The sequence below is a fragment of the Polypterus senegalus genome, chromosome 7, assembly GCF_016835505.1.
Source record: "Polypterus senegalus isolate Bchr_013 chromosome 7, ASM1683550v1, whole genome shotgun sequence".
Taxonomy (NCBI): Eukaryota; Metazoa; Chordata; class Cladistia; order Polypteriformes; family Polypteridae; genus Polypterus; species Polypterus senegalus.
In genome coordinates, this window is record NC_053160.1 from 86338212 (window position 1) to 86362206 (window position 23995).

General features: G+C 35.4%; 1 protein-coding gene across 1 annotated transcript in view; it reads left to right on the forward strand.

Moving 5' to 3' along the window:
• The window catches only part of hsd17b4 (hydroxysteroid (17-beta) dehydrogenase 4), a 203241-nt gene that overhangs the window by 57088 nt on the left and 122158 nt on the right, over positions 1–23995 (forward strand). The window contains exon 11 of the mRNA XM_039758980.1: positions 6951–7079. Coding sequence (XP_039614914.1) covers positions 6951–7079 — 129 coding nt within the window. The remainder of the gene's footprint in view (positions 1–6950; positions 7080–23995) is intronic.

Genomic DNA, 23995 nt, shown 5'->3' on the forward strand with positions numbered 1-23995 from the left:
TTAACTTTTTGTTTAGCATTTTATTATCATTTTGTTCCATGAGAAAATGGCAGAAAAAACAACACTGATCTATTGGTCATGTGTTTAATTTGTTCTCCATTGACAGTCATTACAGAATATGACATGAGAAGTTCCAAAAAGCTCTCACTATTCAAAATGTATTATGCAATGCAGTGATTTATTTATTACTGTTTTCAAAGAATTTATTCCAGCCTTCCAAAATATTGAATCCTGAATCCTGAAGACAGCAAACCTGGCACTGAATATTACAGCATAATTACACCTTTATAAAGTAGAGTTCCCTATAACCACCACTGTGTACATGTGTCTATTGAAAAAACAACTCTCTGCATCTGATTTGCCTAAAATGGCCAAATGATTTATTTTCTGTACCCTTTCAATATTTGGTATCAATGTTAGCTTTGAAAAAGTTTAACTGAAACTTAGGCGTAGTTCATCTAATTGAACAGCAGAGGGTAGTCTGTCCTCTGAAATGTTAGGTGGAGTGTATCACATTGTATAGCAAAGAGTAGCCCTTTCTCTGAAATCTTGTAAAGATAGTAAAAACTGGCGATTATAATGGCCATGATACTTATAGATGCTTGGAAGCAGTCTGTATGTAAAGTACAGCTGTTTCTAAAAATTTACAATGTCATGCTCATAATCGTTGGGCATATGTTACTATAATTTTGAAAAATATTATTCTGTGCTTTTTATTAATCTATAATAATATCTATAATAATAATAATGATAATACCAAAAGAAACAACAAAAAATAAATTTAAAGGCAATTGGCCTTTAAAATGGGCACGGTATTAAAGTTTCCTATCACCATTGGAGCATTTAGAGATAAATGTGGAATTGTCAAAACACAATATAGTATGGTTTCTAGAACCAGAGTTGCATAACATTCCCTAGCCTTAGTCCAATTAAGGGTTGTGGGTAGCCGTAACCTGTTTCTACAGCACTATACACCATTCAGTAGCTTTGGACAGGGTACTTGTCCATCACATTGTCTACTCACTGGGAGCCCTTCCTAATAACCAGTTCACCAAGCCTAAAATGTTTATCTTCGGTGATGGAACCCATTTTTAATGCTTTATTTGTATTTTGAGTAAACCAGTATTACGTAAAGCACTGACTTTCACTGTCTTGCAATGTTAATACAGTACTAGTTTTGTTTCAGCACTTAGATTCACGTAGAATTCAGAGAATGATCTATAATCTGTTAATTGGGGTTCATCAAGAAACAATGGTGTACTTTTATGTAAACTGGCAAAAGAGTTTAGCATGTCAGTTTTTTGAATGTTTTTTTTCCCTCATGATTATATTGAGATTATATATTTATTATTTTACTGCAATGTCACCATTTTGTTTTACTAGTTCAAGGTATTTTTTGACAATGACATAGTTGCTAACCATGTGAATGGTGTCACTTGGGTTAGATGTCATATTTATGATTGTATCGAAGATGGTGACATGAATAATCCAATATCCAGTCTTTTGAAGAAAAAAAAAGTCTCCATGAAGAATTAAACGATTTAGGTAGTTAGCAAAAGGAAATGTAGTTATACTAGGACCTGCATATTCTCTGTTTCGACTGTTGCCTCACATATCAGCTTTGATTTCTGGCCTTTTGTCGCTTGACCCTCACCTGTTTTCAAGACTCTTCTTTTGGTTTCCCCTTTTGAAGAACTTTATTGTCAGTTCCTTGTTATTTTGTTCACATGTCAACTAACCTATTTTTCAGAAAAAGTTAGGGCATTATAATCTTTGTTTACAGATGTTTGGGATTATCTGTCTGTTAATGCTTCCAATCTTCACTAATGGGTCTCTTTTTAAAATCTTCCTACTAAGAAATACTATTATAGAGCTGTCAGACTACTCAAAAATTAATGTTTGAATATTCATATAAAATAAGTTTATATTCAAACATAGGTTACAAATTCTAGATGCTATAATGTACATTTGCAATTTTTAATGTTTTTTTATATTTATGATGTTGTTAATACTTTTACTTTTTTCTTTGCATAAAATGCTGATAATGTATGCACTGTTGCTTAAAAAACACATGAAAACTCAAACAAATATGACATCTAAAAACATATGTTCACAAAGTGATTGAAGAGAAAATGGAGCTGAAAACTCTGCATTGCATGTACTGCACTAATAGTGATTGAATGTCAATGAATTCACTTTGCCTTGAGTTCAGCGAAATCCAACATCAGCAGCTATACCTCTGTGATGTCATGCTTGTCTTGCAAAATTTACAGGAGAACTTTTGTCACCAATGAATGCGGCAGACTTGCTGAAAAAACACTTTGATGAAGTTTGCCAATCAATACAACAGTATACTTCACATTAGAAACCCAAACAGTTTATTTCCACAGCTATGCCTTCTTTGCTCCTAGATGTGATAAGACGTACATGACTATATGCATCTATAAATTAAAGCACTACGAGTCTATACCTACTTCACAAAGGAAACATCTGAGTTTTATATTATAATAATCAGCAAGTATTTTATTCGAATGATATGTGTTTTTAAAAAGTCTTATTCAAATGCAAAAACTGACATTCCAATTAATAAGAATGTTTGTTTATTGTTTGTTTTACCTAGTGCTAATTTTTGCATAATGTTACTCTCGAAATGTCATGAAATATTGCTATGTTTTACAGATTTGCTTTTGCACATTTGCATTGTTTCCTTAAGCACACCTCTAAAAGAACTTCTTCATTACCTTAAAACTGTTATTCAACTCCTGAGCCCCTTAAAGTTCACTTTTGAATTCAGAGATCCCTGAGTTATTGCTATAGTTAAGCAACCGTCTCAGAAGGCCAACATAGATTTATTTTCTCATCAATGACAATGGAAAATAACTGACATATTTCTGATTTTACTTTTATTATTATAGGGCTTTAAAATCATCATTATAAAAAGCATTTTCAGTGATAGCAATGCTCATTTAGATCTCTCAGCCAGCCTTAGCTTTAGTTTTATGTGCAGTCCACTTATCTGTTCTCTTCTGCACACCCTATTAAACCACATAAGCTTCTTGTACCTTGTATTACATTTTGTCTTATATTTTGTGTTAATAGATATATATAATATATATATATATATATATATATATATATATATATATATATATATATAAAACACTCAAGCTAATTTTACAGATTTTTTTTTAAATTTGAGAATAAAATAAATGATAAAAAAGAGGAAATACTTAATGATAATACTTATGATAATTATAATGCAATATTGTTTCCCCTTTCTCTCAGATCATGTCACATTATGCACACAGAGAATACATTTTTTGTGAAGGGCTGATTTGTTTTGAAGTGTCACATTTGTCTTAGTCTTTAAAGAGTAAAGAGTCATAGTAACTTCATGCTTTACAAATGTACTTTGAAAAAGCATTAAAATATTTTTGTTATTTTATAAAAGCAAACAAACTTACATACCTAGAATTGTTAAACTGAATATATTTGAATATTCACATTTTTTTCAAAACATTTAAACCTTAATTTTTGGTTAATTTGAAAGAGCAAGAAGCTGTTTGTCACTAATGTAATGTAGACTGACACTTGAGAAACATAAAGTACTAATTCTTCCTAAAAAAAAAGAAAGAAAATAATATGCCTTTTATGCAGCAGTGAGTAGACCGGGTGATTTATAAGTGCCGGTAGGTAGTGATTTTTGTTTTTGAAGTTGTTAAAGGTGAGGCGGTTAAATAAATAAATGAAATTTAGTGTATTTAGCACAAGAGAGATCTTGTTAAATTTAGCACTGCATTTTTTATGGTTGATTGGTTAGGAAAATAATGCTTTTTCATGTCAAAATTATAAAAATGTTTTGTTTTGGATACTTTTACATCCGAATACTGCACATCCGAAATTAACTCCATTAATACAAATACAGTAGCCCTTAGAAACTGATAAAGAAAAAAATATTGGATTGGTAACAGTAACAGCATGCAAAAACTAATTTTAGAGCAAAGGATTAAAATGTTAATGAAACTAAATTAAAAGATGTGCAGGGAAAAGATCAAGAGATGGTTTAATGATAACAATTCAAAGCAGGTTTGGAAAAGCCTACAGACAATCACAGGACTGGGTTCTAAAAAGAGTGTGAACCAGTTGACAAAGACCAGAAGCTTTTAGCAGATGAACTTAATAACATTTATACCAGATGTGAAACAAGTGATTTCAGCACCCAAATTGCAGAAGTAAAGGAGATGCTTTATAAAAAACACCAGGAATTTTTCTGTGATAGGGTTCAGTTTGTCTAAAGTGGAGAAAGGCTTGTGGGGGGTTAAAATAAACAGGGCAGTGGGGCCAGATGGCATTTCAGGTCAGCTCTTAAAGTCCTAATTTAAGCAGCTTTCCATGGTTTTTCCAGGTCTCTGACCTGTGTCATTGTACCTAAGGTGTGGAAAGTCATTACCCCAGTTTCTAAGGTTTCCAGGCCAAGCTGTCTGAATGACTACAGACCAGTGGCACTCCACCTCTATTCTAATGAAATGCTTCAAACATTTGATGAAAAGCATTTTAATGACAGAAACAAAGTCTTTTCAAGATAACCACAAATTTGCTTATTGTGCAACTAGAAATTTGAAGATGCTCTGCTTGTTATCTTACATCAAATCTATACTTTTCTTGATCAGCCTGGTACATATGTCAGAGCTGTATTTCTGGATTTTTCTCCAACATTCAATACCATACAGCCTAACATACTGAATGGAAAACTGAATAGTATGAATGTAAACCATTTATCACATTATAGATTCAGGACTTTCTTTTAAATTGTTCACAGACAGTCAAGGTACAGGGCGCTTTTTTAAAAGTCATTCATTCAAACACAGGAAGTCCACAGGGGTGTGTCTTATCACCATTACTATTTACTCTGTACAAAGTGACATGAGACAGAACAATGACCACTGCTCCATTATCAAATATGCGGATGACACCATGCTTATAGGATGCAAATCTGGGAAGGATGAAAGCCACTATCTAAATCAAGTGGACTGTATGGTAAACTGGTATAATAAAAACTTTCTCACTCTGAACTTAGATAACAATCTTAACTGGAATGCAAATTCAAACAAAAATATTTTCTAAATGCAATTACTGTTTATTTCTCCTCTGTAAACTCAAACTATTTAAAGTAGACGTAGATGTTATCCTTTTATCACAGTATGATTCAGTCTGTTATCACTTTCAGTTTCATTGCCTGGTTTAGTGGTCTAACAAACCAAAATTTAAAAAAGCTCCAGCAGATTACTAAACATGCAGCTAAAGTTATTGGGACTGACTTAGATGATCTGGCAAGTGTGTGTCAGAGGACAGTGCTAAAGAACCTAGAAATATTCACTGACAACAAACATCCATTATATGTAGAAGTTAACTTCAGTAAATCAGGAAGGATAGTTGCTTTGAAAACCCACACAAATCGCTCCAGAAATTCCTTTCTTCCTAGAGCCATGCATATTTTTAATAAGGAATATTGGAGAAAATGATTAAGGTTTGATATGCATCCTGTAACAATTTTTGTGTAAATATACATCATCAAACTGCCTTACCTTAACCTTTCTTGTCTTTGTTTTGTTTCATTTCTTTCTGTCTTGTTATTAGATGCAACTGAGAAGGCAAATTTAACGTTTTCTTGTGGAAACATGACTAAATAAAACAACATTGAACCTTGTATTGCCAGATGACCAGTATTTTAGTGTTATTACTGCAAAAAGAAAAAAGTAATAATGTACAATCCATAGCAAAAACATGGCGTACTTGATACCTTATATACTGTGTATATATATAGATATACAGTAATCCCTCGCTATATCACTATTCGACTTTCGCGGCTTCACTCTATCGCGGATTTTAAATGTAAGCATATCTAAATATATATCACGGATTTTTCGCTGGTTTGCGGATTTCAGCAGACAATGGGTCTTTTAATTTATGGTACATTCTTCCTCAGTTTGTTTGCCCAGTTGATTTCATACAAGGGATGCTATTGGCGGATGGCTTAGAAGCTACCTAATCAGAGCATGTATTACATATTAACTAAAACTCCTCAATGATATAAGATATGCTTCCCGCGCGGTGCTTGATTGTTTGCTTTTCTCTCTCTCTCACCCTTTCTGACATTCTCTGCGCCTGACGGAGGGGGTGTGAGCAGAGGGGCTGTTTGCCTAGAGGATACGGACACTCCTCTACAAAATGCCGCTTTATCGTGGTGCTTCGGCATACTTAAAAGCACGTATTGATTTTTTGATTGTTTGCTTTTATCTCGCTCTCTTTCTCTGACATTCTCTGCTCCTGACGGCGCTCCTTTGAAGAAAAGATATGTTTGCATTCTTTTAATTGTGAGAAAGAACTTTCATCTCTGTCTTTTCATGGAGCACAGTTTAAACTTTTGACTAAAGGGTGTTATTTCATGTCTAGAGGGCTCTAATAATGTTAACAGTGTGGGAGAGTTTATAAAGGCTTAAAATATATACAAATAACCATACAAACATATGGTTTCTACTTCGCGGATTTTCATCTATCATAGGGGGTTCTGGAACGCAACCCCTGTGATCAAGGAGGGATTACTGTACTTCTGTCAGTTTTGCTATGTTTGTTATTAATATCTGAAACACATTTACTGCTTCCTCCTCTAGTCTAACTCATTATATTTTTTATTTTATGATTATGAGCAAATTTTATAATGGACATGCATAATTTTAAGCAAGTTACAACTATTTATTGAGATTTAGTTTTGAATTGTATTATTGTCAAAATTATGTAGTTGTCAAAGTTATGTAGTTTTGACAATGTTTTTCATGCAAATTAATAAAAGTTACTGTCAATTGAATGGAAATGTATGTATTAAATTTTGTGAGCATTTTATAGGAAAAAATGTTATTTAAAAAACACTTTTTTTGTTTTGTTTTCTTTAGTACGTTGGGAGCGAACACAGGGACGTATTGTAAGGAAGAAAAATGAACCAATGACTCCAGAGGCTGTTCAAGAAAAATGGGAAGAAATTTGTGACTTTGAAAATGCAGTTAAACCCCAAAATATACAAGGTAAAAATGAGAAACTTTACAATATCTTTTTTTGGGGGGTTAGATGGTTTAACTGAAAAAGTAAACAAAATGGTTTATTTAGGTATTTCAGAAAGTTGAGTAAAGACTGTTTTTGTGGGGGTTTTTTTCTTTTCTTTTAATGACCTCAGATCCTCAGTGAATGTTTTTAGATAGCTGTGCAGGTTAATTGTTCTTAAGTCAAGTTTAATTTTGGTAGATTTTTTTGTGTAATGAACATATGAAAAGCATTGCACACAGGGGATAAAATATTTAACTTGAACTATTCAAGAGATTAGGCAAGTGCCTTCAAATGACAAAGTTCTGTTATTGAAGAGAGTAGTATCCCTCAAAGATATTAGAAAGATGAATTGATTTATGAATTGAGAAAAAGAAAGAAAGAAAGAAAGAAAGAAAGAAAGAGAAAGGGAAACTTTTCTTGCTTTTTAATATCTAACAACAGCCATCCCCAGTACACACAAGAATTACCACAAAAAAGCAAAAAAAAAACTTCTCACCTGGCCAAAGATGAGACAGCTATACAATAGTATATGCAGTATATGCATTAGAAGATCCAGTGCATTTCTATGACACATTTTTAAAAAGTAAAATTCTGGGTAGAGTTATGGGAAAATAAAAATTAAAGAAATATATCATCACCAGTTGTTTGCACATCTTTACTCCAAACCAATAAGAAATTAACTCACATGTACAGGTTGTGCTTGTCCAGCACATCAGCACTAGCATGAGCAGGACCCCTTCTTTTACCATTTAGACTTTGATTTACTCCTGGAGGCTTTATGACAGGTTTCCTCCTGCTTTATGTTAACCTATTGGTTCCCTTTGTCTCGTTAATTTCTTGTTTGCTTTGCATCCCTTCAAATGATATACTGTATAACTAATACCGGGTGTCCCATGTTTTGGTTGAGTGAATGCTTTGTGCAGTTAATTGCTGCTTCTCACTGGTTTTGTTTACTTTTCCTTTGTTTAGTTACATCATATACATTAGTAGTAATTTTTATTTTATTTATATGGACATTGCCTTTTCCTACCATGCAAATTGTTTATGCTAGTTAGACATCTTTTACTTGTGAATGTACTTTTGGCTAGATTAATTGTTGAGCAGGCTCTACTTTTTTACAGGCTATATTTACACAGTTGTATAAATACACGGCCAACAGAGGTGAGAACATTAATACTTGCAGCCGAAGGCCATAGGAAAACAATAGGGTAATAATGTTTTACAAATTGACAAAACCAGCAACAGTAATACATCTTTCATTATTATTGTTATTATTTCACAGGGTCTTGTATGTTTTCTGACTCTTGGAGGGCCACTTAAGGTTTGTTTTGATAAATATTCCACATAGCTAATTCTTATGTATTTGACCCATTTCCCCTTCCTTTACACTAGTGTTTCTCAGCCTTTATGGTCACATGAGCCAATTCTGCCTTTTTAATTCATTGACAGTACACTTGCAGTAATTGCAAATTGCCCATTTTTGGGAAACAAGCATGATCATGGGTGTCTCTTGGTGAAACAAGCTCATTTAGAAATTGGGAAACATACCATGCATCACTGTTGATCATATAGGCATCTCACCATGACCCACTTGCAAACCAGCGACAGCAACCTGTGACCCAAAAGTGGGTCATAACCCAGAGGTTTAGAAACAGTGCCTTACACAGGCCCCGCATGCAGACACAGAGACTCGAAGACAAGTTTGTCCTACTCCATACAAGCAGCTGAAATGTTCATACTGGTGACCAACATCAGACCAATAGAGCCTCAATTGTATTGACCTGTACACTCTGTTACCAACATATAGCCACATGGCTGGTCCCAAATGGAGCCGAAAGTCAGCACATGACTGTGTACATATATATTTTCTTCTTCTTCTTTTCCTATTGTCTGCATCCATTTGGGGTCGCCATAGCAGATCATCTTTTTTCATATCTTCCAGTACTCTGTATCTTGCACTGTCACACCCACCAAGCTTTTCCCTTTTCCTCCTGCCTGGTAACTCTATCCTTAGCATCCTTCTCCCAATATACCCAGCATCTCTCCTCTGCACATGTCCAAACCAATGCAATCTTGCCTCTCTGGCTTTCTAACCAATCCGGACCCTATAATGTACTTGTTCCTTATCCTGTCCATCCTCGTCACACCCAATGCAATTTTTATCATGTTTAACTCTGTCACCTTCAGCTCTCCTGTTATTTGTCAGTGCCACTGTCTCCAACCCATATAACATAGCTGATCTCATTATTGTCTTGTAGACTGTCCTTTTCACTCTTGCTGGTACCTATCTGTCACAAATCACTCCTGACACTCTTCTCCACCCACTCCACCCTGCATGCATTAATCTTGCCTGTCAGTCTGTCCAACACCATTGCAAATAAAAAAGGGCCCAGAGCCAATCCTTGATGTAATCCCCCCTTCACCTTAAACGCATCTGTCAGTCCTACCGCAAACCTCGCCACTGTCTCACTTCCCTTGTAAATATCCTGCACCACTCTTGCACACTTCTCTGCCACTCCTGAGTTGAGTTCCTTATAAAATACCAGAACTCCTCACTAGGCACCCTGTCATATGCTTTCTCTAGGTCCACAAAGCCACAGTGCAACTCCTTTTGACCTTCTCAATACTTCTTCATGAACCCCCTCAGAACAGACATTGCATCTGTAGTCCTCTTTCCTGGCATGAAACAGTACTGCTGCTTACTAATCATCACCTCCCTTCTTAACCTACCTTCCACTTCATGCTGGTCAATCGCTCTGTGCTGGACAACTGCACCATGCCCTGGCCTGCTTGGAAGAGGTGGGCCCGAGCATGGTTTAGTACCAATCAGGAACAGTATGATCGTTAAACGTGTCTGAGTACGGAAAAAAGACATGATGTCACTGATGCGACAAGTCAGGTAATGCAATTCTCATTTCATTCAATACCATTTGAGTTAAAAACAGGTTTTCATTCTCCTTTTACAAATGAATATGAATTATAGTTGGCAAGTATAGCTGCAAATTCCTCTATTGGCATCATTTGTCACTGTAAAAAATAATCTTCTCATTCGGACAGCATGATTAACACCAAAACACTGCGCTGCACACTCAATAAATCTGTAAGAGGGTAGAGCATTATCCCACTCTACATGACTTTAAAACAACCACAAAATAAATAAAATCATTTTGACTTGCATGCTGGTACTCCGTGTTTGTTTTGGCTTTACACAAAGACACATGGTCATAACAAAAGTGTACACAGGGCCAGGGGAGCAGGGATGGGGGACAATTGCGCTTGGGCACAGTACGAAAACAAGTGCTTACTGTGAGTAGTGTCTTTGCCTTGTACTCCTGTCTACATACTTTATCTCACTCATTATCCCACTTGTTCTTCGCAAACCTCTACCTGTGTGTGTGTGTGTATATATATATATATATATATATATATATATATATATATATATATATATATATATATATTTTAGACAAACTTGGATTGTGCAAAGGCTGTTCGGTTGCAGAAGGACACTAGGGAAATTAAAATCCTGCTTGAAAGCAACATTGCTTTCATAGCTCTCGATCATTGCTTTTATACAGCATAGTACATTCTCAGTACACCACTGGTTGTAAGAATTAGATACTTTTTTTTAGTACTTTAGTACTGTTTTTTAATTTTATTTTATTCTTGTTTAATAAGATATGTTTTTTTGGAATTTTGAAAATAAAATTATAATGTTATAATGTTTGAATAATTTATTTGTCATTTTTAAAACATTGTAACCATTTGTGTTTAACATTAAATAATGAAAGTTTTGATAATGGCATTGATAATTTGACTTAGTTTTTCATTTCTTTTTAAATCTCTTTTTACTTTTAAATTGATGAAATTTAGATACCTTGAATGGTAACTTACATGTTTAATTACCAATTAAATTTCAGGTTGTCATTCTGGTACGAAAGAATATGTCTTTTGTAGAGTACATATTCCTGAAAATATGGCTGAGCTGTAGGCAGCAAAGTTTTTGAAAAAGATGCTGATACTTTTGCCATTTTTAAGCATTTCAGTCTATAGTCTGACTTTTAAACTATTTAGTCTTCTCAAAAGATTTTACTACAGCTGAGTGTTGGTAAAATGCAAAGCATATCTTGTTTTCCACAGATATTTAGTATAATTTCTTGAAATTGTACACTTATTGTTTGATATTTGTATTGTTTATGAACAATTAATGAATTATCAAAACTACTTATTTCAGCATTGTTTTTTCCCCTAAATGTCAAAACGAAGTACAGCATGGTTTGCAACTGATGGAAGTACTATTGAAAATAGATCTGCTGTGCACAGTTCATTACAGTAGGTAGATCAGTGCAGTGACAGCTGTGATGGGCCTTTGGGTCTTTTGCAGTTCGTTGTATGAGAGGTGCTTTTGAGGCCTTGATTTAAGCAGATCATTTTTCATGTGCTTATGCATGCAAATAGGTCATAATGAAATGCTTGTGTGATTTGAACATTGCATACATAATTAGCTCTGTTTACATTCAGTAACACATTTCATCATATCAGATGTCAGGTCCTGATGTGCATGTGTAGACTTTCGTACAACGAAATTCTGATGACAACTTTCCATGTGCAGCAAAGAATAAAACGGTAACAATAAAACGCTAAAATAAAATGTTATATAGGTTATAAGAAATGAAGAGCGGGTAATAAAGAAAAATAATGAAGAATGCAGCATGTATTCAATTACTGTATACAAAATGGCATTAACTATGTATAGCGTAACAAAAATTAAACAGTATTTAGAGTTTCAATATACATTGCCTAAGAATAAGTACCATGCATATGTGATACATGTGAAGGTAAAATGTGTCTATATGTGTGTGTCTGTATTGTATATTTTATGTTTACATTACATTTCTTATAAACTAGAGTACTGGGTTTGAAGAGGTGTGATGGAAATCATAGCTCTAGTAAAAAAAAACTGTTTCTCAGGTGGTTAGTGCATGATCTCATTGCCCTTGTTTATTGTTACCTGTTTTATATATAACTAGCTGTGTTACCCAACTACACTCAGGAAATGTCTTATGCCAGTGGGCCTCAATTGTAGTGAGTCAGTTAATCGGATGTATCAGATGTATTGTGTAATTAATAAAGTACGGTCGTGTATGCTATATATATTGTATGCAGGAAATACTGTACTGTATTGTTTTTTTTTTTTAAATCAAAAAAGACAGAGGCTAATATTATTAGTTCACTGGTGTTCCTTACTCTAGAATATACTCTAGAATATTATCAGTACAATTGGCCATAAGTAAAACAGTCTTGCCACAGAGCAATTCTTGCTTTTCCAATTGACTGGCCTTGATGGTTACTGGAGAAAACAATTGTACAGGAAACTGTGTTTTTTCAACTGAAACAAGTAATTAATAGAAATAATGGGGATTTTAAGTATAAGTATAATTTTGCCCTGTTGCACAGCACAGCTTGTAAAAATGGTAGCTTCAATCTAGTGCTGGGCGGTATACCAGTTCATACCGAAAACCGTTTTTTGTTTTTGTTATAATATGGATTTTCCTTATACCGCAACACCGGTTTAAATTGCCTAAACAACGTTTGGAACGTGGCGCAGTGGGAAACTGTTTAAGGGGGACCTTTTTCACTGCTTCACCGCTAAATACATGCCACAGAGGTGTTGCACGGGGGCTCTTTTTCACTGCTATACCGCTAAACAAGCATACAACTGAGTACATGCATTAGTGGAGGTATTGTGTGGTGAAAATGGACAGAGAACATTCCGAAACTGAAGCTGTAGCAGACGATAAAGTTGAACATGATGACACAGAAGAACTTTTGCTGGAAAAAGGAGTCACGTCTGTTGTCTGGAGATACTTTGGATTTAAAATGTCAGATGTGGACCATTATGTTCAAATGTGTGAATGCTGTTTCCATACTACTGGATATTACTGCAAGCCAAGTTGTATTTTTTCAATACTGTGTAGTGTATCTGGGTACCTGTGTAATAGTGTGACGACATGTTGACTTTATTCTCGACATTTCCACTTTATTCTTAACACTTATGACGAGAATAAAGTCGACATTTCTGCTTTATTGTCACAGTCGAGATTAAAGTCGACATGTTGACTTTATTCTCGTAATTTGTTATTAAAGTAGAACATTGTAAACTAAACTTCATCTTAAAACGAATATTTCATTTACTAGATTTTCTCAAACCCCGTCATAAGTTATGTAGCACATTAAATGCTTTGTGTTGTGTTACCAGAGCCATGTTAATCACTATGTGCTTCTTAAACTGACTTCCTCTTGCACTAAGAGGAGGCGCAGACAGCATACACAATACATTAATTTCATGATATTCCTGCTCCCTGAACATTTAGAATGCTAAGATAAATACTTGATATAATGTTCATGATAAAATGCATTAAAGCATGTATTAATCATGTGGGGACACGGTGGTGTGGAGCTTGCACTGTTGCCTCGCTGCAATGGGGTCCCAGGTGTTCCCTGCTTTGAATGTGCATGATTTTCTGGTGGGTTTACTCTGCGTGCTTCAGTTTCCTTTCAAAGTCATGTAGGATGGCGGGTTTTGTTATGCTATATTAACCCCGCTAGTGTATGTATTGCTCGTATTCATCCTGCGATGTGCTGGAGCCACGTTCAGGATTTCCTCCTGCCTTGCACACAATGCTTGCCGGGATGGGCACAACACTGAATGGACGGCATAATTAAACATGTATAACGAAGATTGTTTTTTAAAGTTCTGAACACTCCGTGGTCTAAGTTGATAACTAGTTTTAATTTCACAAAGATGTTTATCATGTGGTGATTGGTTATGTGGAGAAAGAAAAAGGAAGGATAGGAACTGGGGGTTTAATATGTCAGAAAGGGACGGCACACATGCAATAACGAAAGCCAGTTCAGAAGAACATCCATTGAATTCTGTGTTCGTGTCTTAGACCACCAGATCACAAACCCAACATTTACAGAATATTTAAGTTAAACCTGCGGCGAATAAAGCATTTAATGTGCTATTAAATGCTTTATTTAATGTGCTATTAAATGCTTTATTGCATAATGCTATAATCATGTAGCATTTAATGTGCTACATAACTTATTAAGGGGTTTGAGAATCAATTAAACATTGATTTTAGGATTAACTTCTACTGAATATTCTACTTTACTGACAAAATAAACTACGAGAATAAAGTGGAAATGTCGACTTTAATCTCGACATATAGTTTTTTTTTTTTATTTCACTGTGTCCGTATTTTTTTTTTCTTCACCGTGGCCCTAATACGATTACGTAGGGCTATAGCATTATAAATGCAAGTTGCAGTTTTATGATTTATGTATATAGCTTAGCTTGAAGCAAGGTCCATATTAATGCAGTTTGCCTTAATGATGGTTCAGTTTGTAAAGATGTCATCACCAAGTTGCACTTGTTTTATTTTATTTTATTTTTATTTGGTGAATACTGTGTAATGCACCTGGGCTTTGAAGTCTTGGAAGTAATAGTATTATTACTGGAAGTTGCACTACTATTTATTTTATTGTAATTGTTTATTAGTTTAAATATTATGCAGTTTAATGATGGTAAAGTTGTTTAAAAAGTCACTTTAATATGTCAGTGTACAGAGATTGTTAACATTAACAAAGTGTAGTTGGTTTACAAAAAATATTTGCTATTTATTCCTTTTCTAAGACATGGTTCAGTGTAATACAACTTTTGACAAGCACCTCTGGATATTTTACTAAGTCTAAAAGCCTCTTTGGATGGTTGAAAATATGTTGTCAATATTTTAGTTTTTGTTTGCAAATATTGTTCAATAAAAAGGCTCTATATTTTGACTGCATCTGTCATGCAATGTGATTCCCTCTCTTCATTAGTGCCACCCCCTTGAAAAGTATCACTTTATGGGGCCATACAAACCTGTATTAATACTTGTGTGCACATTAAAATGTTTTTTTGTACAATGTACAATTCTCATGACAGTGGAATAGGTTATTCTTAGCCAGTAATTGCAGTGGAAATGTTGTTAACATCCACTCATGCATGGGGGAAAAAATATCGTCCAATACCGTGAAACCGGTATAATTTTGAAAAATACTGTGATATAGAATTTTGGTCATACCGCCCAGCACTACTTCAGTCACATTTTAATGTAATGCTTTGATCACTAGACTTGTACCGTTACAACATTTTGGAAGGATTAGATCAGAAGCAGTACACACTGAATCATGGTTTACTTTAACTCATTACATATAGCATTAATATTTACAAAATGCACATTTATGTGGCACATACAATAAACTGAACATTTCAATTGTTGTTTTTACTGGTCAGGTCACAGGCACAATTACTAAAGATCCTTACACAGTGCTGCCAGTCAAGAACACTCTCAGTAACAAAGTAATCAATTGTTGCAAATAGTCGATCAGTTGGTATTTAACAAAACAATACATCCTTCTGAAGTTGATCATCATGCTTATTTTGAACATATGTGAACAGGTGAGCATCAGAGGCAACATCAGTCATCTCATCTCATCAAGCTGAACAACTTTGCCGAATTTTACCAGTTACCTGGTTCATGACATTCTCAACCATTCTATCAATTTGTCTTGCAGCTGTGTTGTTTGAGAGCAGTACTATGTGGAGCTGTCTTGCAGCAGATTCTACTAGTAGCACAAAGACTACCTCACTGACACACAGCAAGAAAAATTTCTTCCCAAATGTGTGGGATTTGCTGCTCTTCACAGTCTAGTGAGCAATGATAATTGAAGCATACAGATGTCTTTTGTTAACTGTCGTCACAATTTAAAGCAGTTTTCTGTCCTTGAAATCCTTTTTGTTTTCTCTAAAAGAAATCCATTGGTTTTGCATGCACTACTCTATGTTTGGTTTGCAACTGCCTTTGTAGTAAACTTGGCGTTAAGCTCTCATTAACTAGATCTGTACCACAAATGACATGTTGTGGTGTTGGGTCATCTTCAAGTGTCAGCTTGACTGCTGAAAAGTGGAAGGTTATGTAGACTGCACTGTACCTGTTGAATATCTGTTAGTATGACAGAAAGACGCTGCTAATTATTCCATATTTTATGTTTATGTAGCCGGTTGATATCTAAATATTAGACGGTGGGGTTTTGAGTATGCAACATTCTGTTTGTTGTTAGGATGTATTTCTCTTTTTCTCATTTTTACCCTTTCTCTGTGCACTCACTATCTCACAAAGTAAGAGGGATATGGAACAGTTTGTCACTTGCAGCTAATTCTGCCAACTTCTGTTTGTTTTTAGCCCTTTGGTCTCATTTTAACGTGTTGAAAAGGAACATGAAGAGTACATGGAGTGAACTTCATTTAACTACAAGTGACTTGCTTATTCAGCACAGAGTATGACAATTCCTAGTTTAAACTTCTTATTACGGCAAATAACAAAAGAACTAAGTGACCCGTGCAATCAAGGGCTACACTTAAAAATATTTATCATTACAACACTAGTCCATACAGAGAAAGAATATACAGTCCCCAGATGTAACACTTATTGGGAACAAAAACACACAATCTCATAAAAAGTAAATAAACAAAAATTGTTGAGTCAGAAGTAAAGAGAAAGTATTAGCCATAACACAAGATATTAAACCATTTTCCTCTGCTTTGGGACTCTAGATACCCAGAAATGGAAGGACACTCATGTGCATCACTAAAATGCATTTAAAATAGAACTGACATCAGAAGCCATAAATGAATACAGAAGATTTTACTCAATCACATTAGGTAAATAGAATATTAAAGTTTAGATTTAGATTACTCTATAAAAGAAAATGATCAAGAGGCTGTACATTATAATGAACAATAACATTAACTCAGCAATTAATTATAAATGTATGTCTCTCTAAACTAGAAATTAATATTCTCTGTTAATCATATTCTTTCAATAAGTCATCTTTCAAAGTAAAACTCAAAGTCTTTATATCTTGTTAAATACAAAATCAACCTCAATCATATGAAGTCGTAAAATAATGTGCATCTCCAGTACAGATCTAACATAAAAGTCAATTAACTCAACGCCTGTGTAAAAATTTTGCTTAGATGAATTAGGAAACAGTTGCAGGTCAGGTATGCACACCCATCTTCTCAAACATTATGTGAGACGGCACATCTGCCCCATTAAAAGAATTTCAGTACATATTGTCTGCTTAGAAGTATATATGTTAAAACATTCTAGTTAAGCCAGTAACTATGATGTGTTACAAGACTTTATTGCTTGTTAGCCGTCAACCTGAGGGGGTAAAGCCAAAAGGTATATATTAAATGGTGAGGAGTATGTACATGCTCTTTTTCAAGTCTGTGGCTTGAAAAAAGAAATGCTTAACCCACCATTTATTACATTGGTTGTTTCTTATATTATAGACAGCAATATTTTAATTAGAATATTGATTTAGACTGTGAATAGGTGAGCATGGAAATATGCTAGAATAAAATGTACGGTTAGTTATACTGTTAGTTTAGCATCATTAGGCACAATGTCTGTATTAAATTCATTGGAATTAAAATTTTACATTTTTTTTTATATTCCCCTAATTCAGACCTCCAATTTTATTTCTATCATAGTTTAAAATTTTTATGTCATAAGCTACAGATCTAAAATGAGTCTGACTTGTGATTTTACTTTGAAGTTCATTTTATGATAAGCTGCTTTATTGTGTGTTCACATTATTTGAATGTTATGCAGGTTTATTCTTACCTTGTCTTTGTCTATTCATACAGTACCTCAGTTTTTCCTTTTGCTTTGTAATATTAATGGAAATAACTTAAGTGATGACTTTGAAGTTGAAGCTGTGAAAAATAGCATAGGTTATATATGATTATTTGTTTGACATGAAAGAAAACCTAACCAAACCTCGAAGGTAAAATGTGAATCAGAAATAGAAACACTACTCAAAGGGCCCTTTATATTTGCTGTGTTGTTTGCTGCCCCGTTCAAAATATTTTAAACTTTAAGTAACCTTGTAAAAAGGGAAATTAACAAATAAATAAAGAGGATAGATGCTAAAGATTTTGTTACTTTTATTTACCATATAATATCAAAATGCTGGAATTTAATTTGATCTTACATTTGAAATGATTAGTTTGCTTTCAAATTATAATTTTGACTTCAAGAATTAAAATGCAATGCCTTGCATTAGTATTTAGTCCAATGCTATATTTTTAATGCATAACAATCATTGTTATGAATTAGGAAATTTTGCTTTTTTTATTATTTTTTATTAAATTTGTTGTCGAGCAATAGGATAAGGGTTACCTAGTATTGAAGAAAAATCAACTAAACTACATTAAGCTTTTTTAAAGCTATTGCCTGTTATAATCTGCTGGAAAAGGTGGGATTTCATCTCCAAATATTAGGCCTGAAATCTCTGCTGTGGTATAGAAACCCAAAATAAAGTTTACCTAAAAATTGAGAAGCAGACTTTCTGCCTGCAAAGTGCATGAAGGGATAAAGTTTAAAAAGGATCTCACAATGATTTTAAGAGGGAGAGGGAAATAATTTAAAACCCCATGCTTAAAATGACATAAACATTATTAATATTTTATGATTTTACAACAAATATTAAAAAAATGTTTAAAAAAAAATAGTATGCAAAAAAGTTGTGTAAAAAACAGCTCTAAGCAAGACAGACCAGTCTGTGATCCACTAAGTAGCAAAAGCAGAAAATCAAAAAACAAAAGTCAATGTAAAATTAACAAAGTACTTAACATGAAGAAGAAATAAATAAATCATCAACATGCACAAATCTACTATATAATAAAACACTAACATCTGTATGTGTGTGTTTGTGTGTGTGCCTGGTCCATGTGAGCAATCTGATCGGTCAGTTTGGCCTTTGTGATGTGATCGACAGAGGATGTACGAATGTGACGCACACAGAATCGTCTTCAAAGACAGAAAGTATAAAAGAGAAACAGGAGGCAACCATGGAGCCTTAAAAATAATGACAGAGGCTGAGAAGCAGGCTTTACAGAACCATGCACAACAGAGGGAGTGACCATCAAGAGTTTCAGGCACATGAGGATACTGAGTAAAGGAGTGGAAGGTACATGCAGGGCAAGAGATATCAGATACTTTTAAAATTATTTTAATGTGGCTGGTACAGAATAATAAATAAACAAAACAATATTAAATAACTTAAAAATAAAACACATGTACAGTTAAATTAAAAAGAAGGCAAAATTAATAAATAAAAACAAAACACAGATGATAGAGGGTTGCCAATGCTCTATTTTTCTTCTGCCGTGTTAGATTTCTGCCTTTGGAATTATAAAAGTTACCACTACCCTTTCACTTTCAATGCACATCAGAAGTGCATTATATATATGCACAAATAGTAGAAATGTTCTTGGGCCACAGAACAGATTTTGTATACATATATCAGCATTCAGAAGTTTGGAATCATCAATATTTTTTCACATTTTTGATAGAGGTGATGTTAGAGGTCATGTGGAAAGTCAAAATAACTAAAGTTAAACTGCTGGGTGCTTTCAAAAAAGGATATTCTGGAAGAATAAGTCACTAGGATGAAGATCCTCCTACAGAAACAGAATTGGTGGTGCAGTGCTTAAAAAACAGGCTAAGGGTTTAGGTGTTGATGTAGGGAGTTCTGAAACCTTAGAATGAGGATGACTAGTATGTTGGACTTGAAGGTGATAAAACGAAGGTTCGTAATGGATTGAGAAATTGCCAGATTGAATAGTACCCACAACATTTAGTATACTGACGGGTATTGAAGTAACATCAGGGCATTGATCAAAATTAGGTGTCAATACCCACCAAGGGATTGCATAATGGGTAAAATGTCCAGACATAATAAAAGGTGGCTTCAGAAGGGGGCCATTTAGACATTGCTTGGTCAAAAATCCATAAACTGACAGAATTACACTTAGAAATTGTAGAGGAAAATTAAATGCAACGTTTCCCTTTAAGCGTATGTATGCATTATGCCTAAGAGAGTGGAAGGTGGTAAGGGAACTGGAAGCAGAGATAGGCTACTCCTGTGAAAAGTAGTACAAACCCAAGAATCATTTTTAAAGAATAAGCCCAATATTAAGAGAGAGTTAAAAATATGTTGTGTACATAAGAATCATATAAATGTTCATGATGATTGGGCAGCCTAATGTATATTGACAAATCTAAGGTATTCAAAATTTTAGTAAAGAACCAAACAGCATATGTTTAAGAATCATGATTATTATAGCTGTTTCTTATTATCTGATGTCTTGCTCCAATGGAACCTGGTTGCAGTTTCTGGTTTTTAGTCTTTCTGGTCTACTGGATCATCTGACATTGGTGCTGTAGGTTTCCAGCTGGCACTGTAATGCATGTACCCACTGGGCATATCCCTTGAGCCTTAAAGATGTAGTGGTGAACAGCATCTGGAAATGACCCTTCCAGTGTGGATACAACATGTTTTTCCTTTTGAGGATGTTTAGGCATACCCAGTGTCCAGGTTGAAACTTGTGAGCTGGATCTGGTAAAGGGTTAAAGGGTTAACCTGTGAATGAATCATACCACTTTGGTTAATGCTGAGCATTAGCTCAACACAGAGTCAGCTTGTAGATTGCATCATTATGCCACCCATCAAAAAATTAATGAGATGAGAGGCATGTAGTACAATTAACTGTTCCTTTTATCAACATGAAGAATATTGGCAAGGCTTCAGTTCAATTTTACCCAATTTCAGCACATGGTTTAGATATACTTTTAATTGTATCATTTGTCCTTTGAATTTGATCTGCACTCATTGAAGTAAGTGCTGGATTCTCAGGGTTTTGAAAATATTGTGAATTACAGTGTTAAGAAAATGTGAACCTCTGTCCAATGAAATTTTCAGGGGGACTCCAGATCATGTGGTATGATTTCCTTCAGCAAGCTCTTCGCTACAGCTGAAGCATCTGCCTTTCAAAGAGGGATTGCTTACACCCACTTTGAATGCATATTTACAATTACTTATACATTTTTATACCCTTGGCATTAACTTAAGTTGTATAAAGTCTATCTGGACATGTACAAATAGATCCCAGGATTTAGAGTACACTGACCTGACCTGATACACATCCAAATCTGTTCCACGAAAAGTCGCAGTCAAGGCGGCTGATGCAACGCTCCTTACGGATGATACTGCACTTGTGACCTGCTGGGCTGGCTACTTTGAGCAGCTGTTTAAAGCTGATCCTCCAGCTAGGATATTGGATATCTCTGGATCCACAGTTCGTGAGGCTGATTCTCCAATTAAATTCTTAACCACCCAATCTCACTGATATTGCACAGGGTCGTCCTCAGTAGGATTCGTGATCACTTGCTCACCTAACAGCAACTGGAGCAGTCTGGTTTTACACCTAAGAAGCCTTCCATCGACTGCTTCCTGGCACTGAGAGCTCTTATGGAGCGCAAACGCGAATCTCAGCAGAGTTTCTTTGCAGCCTTTATCAATTTTTGTAAAACGTTTGACTCAGTTGATCAAGCTGCCCTGAGGGACATCCTGAGACTTCATGGAATCTCCTCAAGTTTGCTTGATGTCATAGCCGACCCCTTACACAGGTACTGTGAGTGCTGTGCAGAGTGGAGGCAGAACCTCTGTGTTTTTCCTAGTTGATTCTGGGGTTCGTCAGGGATGTATTCTTGCTCCTACTCTGTTCAATGCTTGACGCAAGCTCGAAGCCTTTAATGGCCTTTTAAGCACAACCATCAGCAGTGTGTCTGTCTGTGGAGAGAGTGTCGACCTTATCGAGAGGTTTACTTACCTCGGCAGTGACATTCAGAGGCAGAACCTCTGTGTTTTTGCTAATTGATTCTGGGGTTCGTCAGGGGTGTATTCTTGCTCCTACTCTGTTCAATGCTTGATGCAAGCTCGAAGCCTTTAATAGCCTTTTAAGCACAACCATCAGCAGTGTGTCTGTCATGCGGAGAGAGTGTCGACCTTGTCGAGAGGTTTACTTACCTCGGCAGTGACATTCATGTCTCTGGTGACTTTTACTATGATATCTGTAGATGGATTGGGAGAGCATGGGGGTGTCATGACGTCGCTGGGAAGGGGGATGTAGCGCTTGTCTTTAGAGTCCTGGTGCTTCCTTTCTTGCTATATGGTTGTGAGACATGGACACTATCCAGTGACCTGAGATGAAGACTGGATTCCTTCGGTACTGAGTCTCTTTGGAGAATCCTTGGGTACTGCTGGTTTGACTTTGTGTTGAATGAGAGGTTGCTCATGGAGTCCTGAATGAGGCACTTTACCTGCATTGTGAGGGAGCGTCAGTTACGGCTATGTGGCGCGATTCCCTGAGGGTGATCAGGCTCTTAGTATCCTCATTGTTGAGGACCTGAGTGGCTTTACCAGTCCAAGGGGATTTCCACTTAACACGTGGCTGTGGCAAATCGAGGGTCATTGTTAGCAGGTGCGACTGGACCATGTGTGTGCCTTTGGGTTGCCAACCAGGATCACAAGCTGTTTTATCATGTGGTTGGTGCAGCAACACACTGTACCAGTGCATGCTCCCCAACCTGACTTGACCTGACCTGTTTGCCTTAGGAATATTTTCTTTATTGGACTGCTGACAAACATACATACTTGTACCAAAATTGGTGTGATTCCTGGTTCATGCCATTTTAGTGCCAGCTCTTGCACACCTCCCCTTTGACAAAAGGGTTGGGCCATGCAGAACCTGAGCTAACCAGGGGTTTAAGGCAGAGGGAATAGCTGGGCAGCCTGGAACATTGACCCTGAACCCTTGTTCTGTCCTCAAACATTCAATGCACTTTCTGTGAGGAGGCATTTTCTTGAATTTTCAAAAATGATGGCGGCAGTGAAAGAAGTGGTACTAAAACTTTAAGCACATCTTGAAAATTGCAGCTTTTTTAGCCATACAATCAGCAAGCACATTTTCTTTAAAAGCAGGATCAGGTAGATTAGTATGTACTTTGTATTTCAAAACAGATATAAATGCAGGAATAATAGCTGAAAAAAGATTGGAAATAAGGAATCTATGTTTAATGGATGTGCCAGTAGAAGTAAAGAAACCTCACAGAGGGTACCACAATCATACTGTACCTAACACATATCTGGAATCTGTGAAATATGTTGACAGTTTTAGAAGTAGCTAATATACAAGCGTTAGTGAGCGTGAGAAGTTCCACTGCTTGAGCAGAACAGGAGGTAGAAAGAAAGCCATTTTCCGTTAATTTTGAATCTGAGCCTATGGCATAACCTGAAACATGAGATGCGAGATCATATGATGAACCATCAACATAGAAGACACAATTCGGATTTGGAAGAGGTTGATCTTGAAGAACTAATGGAACTGTTGCAAGTGCTAGATGCGCAGGTTTTAAAACTGGAAACTCGTCAAAAATTGTGATTCAGATTTGGATTGGGGGCCAAAACAAGATACAGTATATCTCTGAGAAATTTTAGTCACTTGGTGTCCTCTGAATATTAAAATCTCAACCTTTGGCAGATAACCTCTTGCAAGCAACCCACTTGCACACCCAACATGAGTTGAAACCTTACCACAGAGTGATTAAATGAATTTTCAACAGATGAGTAAAATGCCTTTAATATGCTAATTTACCAGTAGTCAAAACATCTATGAAATTTCAGTTGTATAGGCCAAATTTTAGGACAGATTTGCACAATGTTTTCCTGGTTTTCACTGGCTATTGAAATTTTTGCACATTCTACATATGTTGAGCTCTTACTTGGAATGCACAGCATTTACTATTTTGCACTATTTTATATTGTATTTACAGGATCATACACTGGAAATGTTAGACTTCAATTATAATTAGCTTCTTCTGCTACTTACATTTATTATTTGTAGTCCTGCTGAGCTGCCCGGATTCAGACTTGAAGT